Here is a 12,756-nt window from a genome sequence, read left to right as displayed (position 1 = left end):
TACACGTTCCTTTGTCTCTCTTATTCCTAACATATTTAGGAAACTACATTGCCTTTTACATCCCTTGCTAGGTGCAGCTCATTTGTGCAGTAGCCCGTTCTATTTTGTCCATACATACTTGTGCTAGTCTTTTGTACTCATCCTTAGCAATTTGTCCATGTTTCCATTTTTTGTATGAGTTTTATTATTTTTAGGTCATTAGAGAGCTCCTGATCGAGCCATATTGGCCTCTTACTATTCTTCCTATCTTTCTTTCACATCAGGATAGTTTGCTGTTTTGCCTTTAATATTGTGTCTTTGAAAAACCACCAGCTCTCCTGAACTCCTTTCTTCCTTATATTTTCTTCCTGTGGGACCTTACCTACCAGTTCTCTGATCTAGTTTATAACTACTCAAAATTAACAGCTTTATTTTTCCTGCTGCTATTTCAAATGACCTTATAATAATATCACAGTGATACACAACAGGAGACAAACTGTCTGACCAGTGATGCAACTGCTCATGACGAAGTCTCTCCAGCCCAACCAATTGTATATTTATACATTTGTCCTTCAAACTGCAGAATAAAGGTCACTACATTGCCTTTCAATATCTCTGCATCTCTATATTAGATAAGGTGATGGGCACCTTAGAGACAGATAATTATACCTACGCCCTCACTTACTAAAGAAAAGCATCCACGACATCCCTTTGCAATCAAGTCAGGAAGACTTATGGATAACTCTCTACTTGATGCCATGTAATGTTTACACCATCAATCTGCTTCTGAGTTACTGTTTTTTCATTTCAATCCTTAAAAAATAGGAAAAAGATTAACAGACTCACATTTGTTAGTCAAGTGAGGTGTCACTGCAATGTTTAATTTTATTGAATGTAAAAGATCCTAAACAGAAAAAAAAGAGAATAATGGATACGTTAGACACAGCCACCGGTTATATATCCAAGGGCAGAGTGCTCTGTAATTTATACCTCCACAATTCCGTCACCTCCAGAGACAGTCTATAATAGCTACATTCTTTCTAGCCAGACTATGCCAGATTTAAACTTCACAAAAGATTTACCTCAAAAAAACAAACTAAGGGTGGAAAATTACCACCCTTCCCCACTGCTCTAAACAAGTAAAAACAGGGAACACTAGAGTCGAAGTATTCCAATATACATGAATCAAAATCCAAAGCAAGCAGGGGCTGTATTAAATAAAACAGTGAAGTCCTTTTATTATCCAGAGAACAGGTACAGCAGGGACAGTGCAAGCTTTCCCTGGCAAGTGACCTTAATCCTGGTCTTCAGGGACAATTTCTAGAGCAAGGGAAAGAGTCATGTCTCATTTGTGACAAGAATGCCACAGATGGTGTCAACTGAGTTGTGCTGACATTGCCTGCTAGGAGCTGGTCTGAGACTAATTTCATTTTATGTGATCCTTGCCAACTGCCCTTTACCAGCATGAAGTCACTACTGATCTGGACCACGTCTGAACAAGGGACAGAGGTAAAAAGGCTCCATATCTTGTGATTGATTATATATAAATAAATAAAAGTTAGGAATAGAAAAGATGCAACTGCAATTTACCAGCAGCATTCATATATTTCCCCTACATGCCAGTATTTCTACAAGCCAGTTCTCGGTCTCCAGATCAGATTCACACCAAACTGCACAAGGAGCCACAGAATGGTCTCTGAGGACAGCCAAAGCTTCTGAATCCCAATTCTTCTTGCAATTCTTGTTATCTGCTGACATTGAACCTCATCCTCCAGTTAGCACAAAGCCCTTTCTTAGCATCTTTGCCATGTCTCATACAGTTTAGGATTTTTTTTTTTTAATACTCTCTAAAGCCAGCAGGCTGTAAGGAACTCAGGTGTCGGAAGTGAGGTCCAGTGGTTAGAGCTGTTGGCAAATTGAACCAGAGTCAATAGCCAACTGTATTAACCTCTAAACTACACTGTAAAATTCTTAACTGAGTTGTAAAATTCATTTTAGAAAATAAACTTTCCAGCCTGTCACAAATTAATGGTACATGATACAGTCTGAACCAGTTACATCATAACCAACTGTCTGTCATCCTGGCTACAAGTGATTAATACAGGATGCTTTATTTCTATCAGAAAGGACACAGTTTAATTCCTTTCAAAAACTGGTTAGAGAGTTTTCATTTGATTATGTAGCTCTTGTGCTTTGTCTCTATTGATTAAACAGCTGAGTTTTCAAAATAAGGTGTTATTCACCTCTGAAGTGCATACTACATACAGTGCATCTCAGCCAAACACAGAGATGAATTGTACAGAAATAGGAGAACAGATAGCATTAAGAAAGAATAGGAAGTCATAAATAAACAAAGTGCTCTTCAAAAAGATAAATTAATTCCTAAAGACACTATGAAACCACAGAAAGATGTGTTAGAAATTGCAAGGATTTTGCCGTTTTATTGAACACCCAGCAGGCTGCCACTCTTGTTAACCTGACCATTAATCTTAGGTATCAGAGGGGCAGATTTACAGTTTATTCATCTGATCTTCTAGCAGTTTAAACCTAGTTTCAAGCAGTGAACCTGTGCTCAAAACATATCCCAAAGTTGTTGCGGGAAGAAGGCAATAGGTAAGATTTAAGTAAGAAATTCTAAAAAGGGTGGCAGCCATGCAAAACCTCTTGCCAGAAACAGGGCGCTATTAAAATCTCACACTAGTATCAAGAGATAAGGAAACAGGAAGCTCCCAATAGCATTTCCAAAGCCAACCTCAGTAGCCACAGCTAGAACTTAGTTGCTAATAAGATTCAGTTTTTTCAGGAAAATACAACAAAACCTAAATGATATTAGCAGGAAAAAACCCACAGGGTTTTTAGTGGGAATTCAGTGAAAAGGTACTTGTAGCTACTGCACAGAGGGGAATCCCCATTCCTTCTCTAGTTAGTCTTCCATCTTTCCATTCACACTTTTCAGTTGTTCTCAACTGATTCTCTCTCACACATGCCTGGTTCTCACCTCCCACCTTTTGCCCACATAGTCTGACTGGCTTTTACTGGGCCTGAGCCTCAGTGTCAAACCTCCATTTCTGTTGTCTGTAGAAAATAGGTTTTGTCAAATTTCATCAGGAGGATTGGGAGTTTCCAAGATTAAAATACAAAAGGAAAAAAGCTGAAGCTTCATGGGGAAAGAAGCTCCTGATGGTAGAGATACATCTAAGCCAGACAAGTCAAGCTAACAAAACCACATTTTTTAAATTTATCAAATGTATTTCCCATTTATGCTCAGTTTCACACACCAAATTTAACAACCTTTGAATGCCTATCAACCATCTAAAATGCCCCAAGGAAATTCTAAACAGCTTAGATTTTTATGTCAGCAGAGTACCAAACTGATTATTTGCTTGTGGGTATTAGGAGAAATTTAGATATGACTTGGGGGAAAAAAAGGTTATTCAAGCTATTCTAACTCATTAAATGCCAAAATGTGATATGCTACTAGAGATACAGTATCTTGAAAATGTTATTACAAACAGGTTTTAGGACTGATATGGATTTTCAGATTAAGTATTGTTTCCTATATTTGTTCCATTAAAATCTAACACAGTTACACAAAGATGGCATGCTATAAATTAGAGTAGGAAGCTAAGATTTGAGATCCGTTAGTGATTTTGGCTGCTCCTGTTTTTGGGTGCCTGAGCTGACACACACTAAAGGGTTCCTGATTTTCAGAAAAGTGCTGCAAGTGCATCTGCTGCAAATCAAACCCCTTTAAAGGAACTGATCATTGGAATGGACACCCAAAAATTCAGGCACCTAAAATCATTAGTCACTTTTGAAAAAAAAACCTTGCCTAAGGAGTGTTACACTATAAAGAGGTTACCCAGATGTAGGGTGCAAAAGGGCAAGCAAATAAGAATGGTGTTAAGGGTCACCATCTGCAAAGGCAGATGCTGCATTAAATTACTAAAGGGAAACAAGTTGGGCACAGAACTATGACACCCTAAGGAGGGAAGAGTGATTAATTGTTTTGAAGACAGTGGACAGACTGAGCAGGGTGAGAACTGAGAAGAGATACTTGTACAAGGCAAAGTGCCATTCACCTTAAGTGACATTAGTGAGACTCAGCGCTGGTGAGGGGGTTACAGCGCTGCAACTTAGGATGTTTACACACCTGCACGGCACTACCAGTGCTGCAACTCCCTGTTTGCAGCGCTGGCCGTACACCCGGTCGAGCCTCGGGTGTAGAGGATCCAGCGCTGTCATCAGGTGTAGACACTCACCAGCGTTTTTGTTGACCTGCGTGGCATAAGCAGGTATCCCAGCATACCTGAAGAAGCCTCTCTGGTAATCAAGCAAACTCCACTGCCCTGTGCTCACCTGAACCCTCCTTTAAATGCCCCGGGAAATTTAAAAATCCCCTTCCTGTTTGCTCAGCCAGGTGTGGAGTGCAATTAATCTATCAATCACTCAGCGACCATGCCTCCACGCACCAAACGAGCCCCAGCATGGACCAATGCAGAGCTGCAGGACCTCATTAGTGTTTGGAGAGAGGAGGCTGTGCAAACACAGTTGCGCTCCAGAAGGAGAAATTATGATACGTATGGGCAGATATCGCAGTCCTTGATGAGAAGGGGCCATGAACGGGACGCCTTGCAGTGCAGGGTAAAAATTAAAGAGCTGAGGAGTGCATACTGCAAAGCCCGTGAGGGAAATCGCCGCTCAGGAGCTGCCCCCACAACCTGCAGGTTTTACAAGGAGCTGGATGCCATACTTGGGTGTGACCCCACTGCGAATCCTAGGAGCACAATGGAGAGTTCAGAGCAGGGAGCAGTGGGGGATGTTGTAGAGGACGGAGACAGAGAGGCTACTGGCGTGGAGGGAGACACCCCGGAGTCTCAGGACACATGCAGCCAGGAGCTCTTCTCAAGCCCGGAGGAGGCTAGCCAGTCACAGCAGCTGGAAGCTGATGAGGAGGAGGAAGCTGAGGATCGTGCTCAGGGTAAGTAGATTTCTATGTTTTGGGAGAGGAGGATTTTGGTTATGGCTGCCTGCATGCATGCCTAAACGTGGAATAGCCCATTGATTTGATCTATCACGTCTCTGTAATCTGCCTCGGTAATCTCTTGAAATGTTTCTGCAAGAGTGTTTGCAATTTGCTTTCTCAAATTGATCGGGAGAGCCACCGTGGTCCCTGTCCCGGTTAGGCTAACTCGTCCGATCCACTGTGCAGCGAGGGGTGGGGGGACCATGGCTGCACACAGGCAAGCTGCATAGGGGCCAGGGCGGTATCCACATTCCTGTAGAAGACCCTCCCTCTCTTCCCAGGTAACACGCAGCAGTGATATGTCTGGCAGTAGGAAACCCTGTTGAGAGTTTAGGGGTAATTGAGTGCAGGGCGCCAGATTCGTGGTTCCCCAGCCCATGGCGCTCTGTTTCCCCCCCCCCTTCCCAGCACGTAGGCAGCCCCGCGGTGTGCTCCCGTGTTTCCCACCCCCCCTCCCAGCACGTAGGCAGCCACGCAGTGTGCTCCGGTGTTCCCCGACCCCCCTCCAAGCAGGCATCCAGCCACGCGGTGTGCTCCGGTGTTCCCCGATCCCCATCCAAGCAGGCACCCAGCCCCGCAGTGTGCTCCGGTGTTCCCTGACCCCCCCCTCCAAGCAGGTATCCTTCCCCGCGTTGTGCTCTGGTGTTCCCCGACCCCCATCCAAGCAGGCATCCAGCCCCGCGGTGTGCTCTGGTGTTCCCCGACCCCCCTCCAAGCAGGCATCCAGCCCCGCAGTGTTCCCTGGTGTTCCCCGACCCCCATCCAAGCAGGCATCCAGCACCGCGTTTCCACCCCCCCCTCACCGTCAGGACGGTGTGAACGCAGACTAAAGAACCCCCCCCCCCAAGCAGCTAGCTCACCACCTTCCTGTTCACTATTGTCCCTTCTTCAGGACACCAGCTACCCCCTGTACCCATTGCTGATAAACCCCAGTGACCCAGTGGTCAATTCCCACTCCCAAGGGGAAATCGGGGCAAAACCACTCACCCCATTTCTTGCCATGACTTAGCTTGCCTGCCCTCTCTGTGTTATGTGAGATATGTAAGAAGGATGCTACCAAAAGTCTCAAAAGTCCTTCCAACTGTGATAATAAACAATGATGCCTCTGTGTATTACATGGTTCTATCTCTGTTTTCTAGGGACCTTGACTACTGCAGCCGTATCACCGGCCTCATGTAGGTTGCAGAACTTGAGACGGAATCCTAGGAAATCAAAAGAGGAATTGATCAAGTCTGTTATGAGCCACTACAACAGAGAAAGTAGGAATACAGAGGAATGGAGAGAGAAGACGTATGAATGGAGAAGCAGTGTACATGGAGAAAGACTGTACATGAATGGAGAAAGAGTGTACATGAATGGAGGCAAACAGAAAGCAGGAGAAAGGAATTGTCTGCCAAAAAAAACACAAAGCAGATAAGCCTCCTGTCTCGCCAAACTGAGTCTTTCGAGTCTCTTGTAGCCATGCAGACAAATATGTACCGTGGTAACCCACAGCCCTCCCAAAGACCTCTTCCTTGTTCCCCAGTCTTTCCACAAAACAGCTTTCTCCAGCAGCCAGTTCCATATTATCCCCAGCTGCCCCCAACACCTATAAGATCACCTACCAGCCCTGATAACTATAATTCTTACCCTGTTCACTCCACCCCCACTGTTCTGCAGCATAGTAATGCTGAAGTGCAGCAGACAGGGAATATTGATCAAAATAGGACATATTAAAACCTGTAAATGTACAGTCCACCACCCCTACCCCCTTGCCTGTTATGTACTGTTTGTTGAATAAAGTTTTTTCTTTCTATTTCTTTCACTACGTTTTATTGTTGCTGGAAGTGGGAAATATTACACAGCAAGGTAAAGCAAAGCACATCAAATGCATCAAACATTACTGTTGGCTCACAGAATCAAATTGCTCCCTTAAAGCATCCCTAATCCTTGAAGCCCTTTCCTGGGCCTCCCTATTAGCCCTGCTCTCTGGCTGAGCAAACTCATCCTCCAGGCGTCGAACCTCGGAGGTCCATTCCTCACTGAATCTTTCACCCTTCCCTTCACAAATATTATGGAGGGTGCAGCACGCGGATATAACTGCGGTGATGCTGCTTTCCATCAAATCTAGCTTCCCATAAAGACAGCGCCAGCGAGCTTTCAAACGGCCAAAAGCACACTCCACAGTCATTCTGCACCGGCTCAGCCTGTAGTTGAACTGGTCCTTGCTCCTGTCAAACTTCCCTGTATATGGTTTCATGAGCCATGGCATTAAGGGGTAAGCGGGGTCTCCAAGGATCACAGTGGGCATTTCCACATCCCCTACTGTGATCTTGCGGTCTGGGAAAAAAGTCCCAGCCCTCAGCCTCCTGAACAGGGCACTGTTCCGAAATATGCGTGCATCGTGCACCTTTCCAGGCCATCCTGAGTAAATGTCAGTAAAACGCCCACAGTGATCCACAAGCGCTTGCAGAACCACGGAGAAATACCCCTTGCGATTAACATACTCTGATGCCAGGTGGGGTGGTGACAGAATAGGAATATGCGTCCCATCTACAATGTCCTGCACGTTCCCAAGAGTCACGGTTCTTCTTAGCAGGGTGCGATTAATGGCCCTGCAAACTTGCATCAGCACCATTCCAACGGTAGACTTTCCCACTCCAAACTGGTTTGCCACCGATCTGAAGCAGTCTGGAGTTGCCAGCTTCCAGATTGCAATAGCCACCCGCTTCTCCACAGGCAGGGCAGCTCTAAATCTCGTGCCCCTGCGCCGCAGGGTAGGGGCGAGCTCGGCACACAGTCCCATGAAAGTGGCTTTTCTCATCCGAAAGTTCTGCAGCCACTGCTCGTCATCCCAGGATTGCAGGACGATTTGATCCCACCACTGAGTGCTGGTTTCCCGAGCCCAAACGCGCCGGTCCACAGAGCTGAGCACGTCTGTTACTGCCACAAGCAATTTACTGTCTTCACAGTGAGGCGATTCAATATCATCGTCTGACTCCTCACTCTCATTGTCACTCTCACTGTCACTCTCATTTTGCAGCTGAAGGAATAGCTCCACTGCCAAGCGCGATGTGCTGGCAACATTCATCAATAAGGTCGTCAGCTGCTCAGGATCCATTTTAAAAAAAAAACGCAGAAAAAGCGCTGTACAATCACAATGCTGCCACACTGCTCCGAATGTGTACCAAAGCACCATGGGGCGTTGGAACAGGAACAGAAAGCGGAAAGACAATCACACTTCCTTCCCCTTCCCACAAGCCACAGCACCGAAATGGGACGAGGTGCTCTGTGGGATGGCCGCCCACAATGCACCACTCCCAACAGCGCTGCAGTGTGGCCACATTTAACACCACTTGCAGCGCTGGTTGCTTTAAGTGTGGCCACTCTGCAGCGCTGGCCCTATACAGCTGTACTAACACAACTGTAACAACCAGCGCTGCAAAATTGTAGATGTAGACATACCCTCAGTGGATGGGCAGAAGTTTGATTGCAAAATAGCCCGAGAAAGGAGAGGAATTTGAAGTATTAGGAGCAGACAGGATGCTCAAGGAGCTTGGATGTGAAGAGAGATATGACAGTAGCTGGAGAGGCAGGAGAGGTCATAGGATGCAGGTTACAAATAGCATGCTTGTATGTTATATAGAAGTCACAACATACCCCGGTTCACATTGTGTCTTCACGACAAACAGATAAAGAAACTTAAATGTAGATAGGCAGACTTATGAACACATTCAAAATAACGCTTGGCATATGTTTCAATTGTTACCAAACTACTTCCCTCCAATTTCAGGTCTTCAGGAACTGGATATTTTGCAACAATTTGCAATATCATAAAGTAAATGAATCTCAAAGTATCTGAGCCTCTTGTACATAAGAATACAGATCAAGCTGCATGGAGTTGGCCACATTTAACTCCAGAAGTGGCTACATTTCAATGTTGGATGAAGGGATTCCTATAAATAGTGCGTTAAGAGCTTACAGATCCTTTGGGATGGAAGGCATTTCATGCAGGAGACCATGTGCACTTGTGTTTCAATGACCTTGGCTCAGAGAGCTATGTCATCAATACTAACAGGATGTTTTCCCTCTAATGAAACCTACGTCAATACCGAGAAATTTACTAATCCGTTTTCGATGCTTATACGCCTAAATTTTTGCACTTTTTATTCTTCATTTGTAAACCATGAATTTTATTTCTGGGCCACAATCGCTGATTTGAAGCTATTTGTACACAGGTTATTTGCAACCCAACAAACTGTAATGAGAATCCAAATGTTAGTGTGTTCTGATAGCAGACACCAAGATAGATGATATGTAAAGTCTCAAAAATTCAAGTATAAGGGTTGTGAGAGATGTAAACGCCAAGGCCATTCTTGGTACAAGCCTTTTGCAACCTGAAACAATGGTTAAGCATCATGCCAAATATATGCACTTCTTTTTAATAAGAGCCCCTGAGTACAGCAAATTATTGAACCATGCCACCAGCTTGTTTTCTAAGGTCCCAATCAACCAGCAAAAAGTCTGTAATTCTTCTGGCAAAAATAAAGTAAACGCAGAGAGGAATTTCACATGCTGAACAGTGGTACAGAATTCAGATCTTGAAACTGGCAAGTTTTTGGCTTTATTAAAAACACAACTATTTTTCCTCTCTAGCACTTTCCCTTGAATTGCTGGCTCAACATCACCTGCATATTTTAAACACTAACATAAAAATTAAGGACTCATTCTCAACAACATCAAGGCCCATGAAAACAGGCATTAAGTATTTTATCCCTCTAGAACAAGTTGCCCAATGCAAAACATAGTTTTAGAAATCACAGAACTAGGACAACTAATAGATTTAATTATAAACATGGTCAAACATCTGCAGTCAATCTTACTCTGCTATCCTTAAACACCACAGGGCTTGATTGTACGTATATTATTTTAAACATGCTAAATTAAGTCATAAAAAGATATTATAGTTAATAAGCACAAACCACAGTACTCTGCTAAATACTAATTATCTCCATTTTTTTAAGCCTCAGAATGTCAGTGAAGTTTCTCAATAATGTGAAGGCAATGGGTGAATGCAAACACTGTGGGATTTCTTGTAAGATTAAAAAACATATTAATTTTTCAAAGGATCTGAAAAATAAAAATCTCAACAACACAAGCTTCTGCTTTTAATGTAACTTAATTATTTAGGTAGTGTTCTGGCTACACACACTGTAGGCTGTAACATCACTTGTGCTGGAATTTCCAATAGCTAGAGAGGGCTGATGCTGAACAGTAAGCATAGACATCTCTACACACAGTTTTTGTATTGCTTTAAATATAATGGTTTAGAAACTGATTTCCCATCATGGAAATAATCACTTTTACACCAGCATAACTTTGTTCACACTAGGAGTTATATCAGTTTAACTATATTGGTATAAAAATGACAACCTTAACTGAAATAGTTAGATGAGTCCACCCCCCTAAAAAACCTCATCCCAAAACCTGAGTGTAGACCAAACCTTACTGGCTATGAAGGAAAGAAAAGACATAGTTCAGCATACTTGGAATCCTACTTCCAGCTTGATGGTATTTAAGACACACTGATTATGTTACAACAGATCCAGGACATTGCGATTTGTACACTTATGACAGTTCTACTCTCCTGTTCATGAATATGGGCTTTTAGCCACTGCAGCTGAATCATCTCACTGTATCAGGGCTACACAACAAGGCATTTTTCTTCCAGGGCTCAAATCCATCATGAAACCTGGGGACTGGGGAATCATCTAAAATTTTCTACCTCTCCACTGTAAGCCAGTGGGCGTCCTCTCCAGCTCAGGTAACAAAGAACACTCTCCAGCCACGGGATTCCAGCCCCTTTTCTATAGGGATTCAGTACTGTTTCTTCAAATTAAAGCTATTTAAACACACATTCAGCACAATCACATCCTTTCACCTCCCAGGGTCTTCTGCAGGGGTTTATCTACTCCCTACATGTAGACAGGCCACAAGCCATCTGCCTGGGAGTCTAGGTGAACATCTCTTCTCCCGTTTTCCTAACCTGCTCCCTGTAGATTACATTTTGCAAGCCATCTGCCTGATAATCCTATGTAATTTGGGCTCTTTCCCCTGCTCCATGATCTCCTGAAGAAGTGTACCAACTCCCTGCCTGTCTCCAGCTCAACTGAGCTACTTCAAGCTATCACCTGATCCTTTCCCTCACAACCTCAGTGGAAATGCAGTTGCTTAAGCCGAGCTGGGTTCCAGCCCCACCTGCAACATGTCTACAGTGCAAAGAAAACCCATGGTATTGAGTCTCAGACTCCAGGCTCCAGACCAAGCGATAACATCTACACTGCTATTTTTAGCCCCACAGCCCAAGCCCCATAAGCTGGAATCAATTGACCTGAGCTCTGAGACTGAGTGCCACAGGTTTTTCTTTGCAGTGTAGATATATGCTGTAGAGTCAGTCAACCTATGATATCCATTCTCCAGTGTTTGTGTCTTCCTGTTTTACAAAAAAATTGGAAAGGTCTCGTTTTTTGTTTCACATTGGAATGGAAGGGGGGAGGGGCCCTTGCAACCTTGAAATTTTTTCACAAAACTGAATTGTTGTTTTCTAGCCAGCACAACTTTGCAGTGTGGCTGCTCACATCCAGGCTAGGCTAGCCAGTTGCTTAGAACTGAAAGCCATTTTCTTGGGTTAACGGCAGTGAAGACATGCCCCAAAGCACATCTTCCAGAAAGGCATCCAGTCTTGATCTGAAGACATGAAAAGATGGAGATCCTATGACCTCCCTTGGTAATTTGAATGGTTGGAACAATGACCTTCCACTGTTTAAAACGAAAAAAGCTTTATATTTCTAATTTGAATTTCTCTGGTGTAACTTTCAGCCGTTAATCTAGCTGAGAAAGGCATAACAAGAATCAAAGAGCCCTTTAGTACAAGCTATTTGCCCCTTATGAAGGTACTCAGACATCACAACCAAGTGACCTCAATCTTCCTCTATATTCACTACATTTTCACCATTTAGCTATCTAACCTTCTGACCCCTTGTTATCTGAAGGGATTAGTATTATATTATATTAGTATTATATGCCAGTTTATGTTCAGGCTTCATATTTTCTGTATCAAGGACAGCAATAACTTTAGCGTTCACCACATTTCTATCGTCCCTCCTATCTATACACATCCATTCTCTCCTTACAGGTTAGCAAGGCCCTTCTCTCCTGGATTATTTTCAGTTATGCAAATATTCCAGCCCCTCCCTGTCATTCACTTTAATAATACAGAGGCCCTGCCAGCTGGCAGGGATGGTGAGGAGAAATATGAGAAGATTGAAAGTCAAAAGCATTTGTAGCTTTATAAACACAATTTCTCTTTCACCTTTCTGACAGCTTTATTTTCTTTGCTTTTCACCAATTTCCTCTGAAGGGAATGAGAAGCTAAAATGGCATTTTTGTTGCTGGCAAACAGTCAGAAAATTCCAAATACAGGAAGCAATTACAGACAGATAATAGTGGCCAGTAGTAGAGATCTGTACATTCACGACCGAGTTATTGTGAAGTGACTGTACAGTGATTATGCAAATCAGATACCCACATCCAGATTGTAGGGAACTGCAAACTGAGGAAACACCATGCAGCTCCACATCAATAACTACAGATTCACTGACTAGCTCTTATTCCATTTCAGTATTGCTTATAATAATGCCTGAAAGGAGAGGTTCTAGCATCAGTGCTTTCATACAGCTGCTCCATATTGTTACTACTATCAGTAATGCACA

The 12,756-nt window shown here is 43.6% G+C and overlaps 1 protein-coding gene across 2 annotated transcripts in view; it reads right to left on the bottom strand.

Annotated features, from left to right (window-relative positions):
• Positions 1-12,756, bottom strand: part of STK4 (serine/threonine kinase 4) — an 81,629-nt gene that overhangs the window by 11,453 nt on the left and 57,420 nt on the right. The window contains exon 11 of one of the 2 annotated variants that reach the window (XM_030533828.1): positions 826-883. The exons of the other annotated variant lie outside the window; for it this stretch is intronic. Coding sequence (XP_030389688.1) covers positions 826-883 — 58 coding nt within the window. The remainder of the gene's footprint in view (positions 1-825; positions 884-12,756) is intronic. 2 annotated transcript variants of the gene reach the window in all.

Source organism: Gopherus evgoodei, chromosome 14, assembly GCF_007399415.2.
Source record: "Gopherus evgoodei ecotype Sinaloan lineage chromosome 14, rGopEvg1_v1.p, whole genome shotgun sequence".
Classification (NCBI taxonomy): Eukaryota; Metazoa; Chordata; order Testudines; family Testudinidae; genus Gopherus; species Gopherus evgoodei.
Note: the sequence above shows the minus strand (reverse complement) of the source record. Positions and strands in the feature narration are given on the sequence as shown.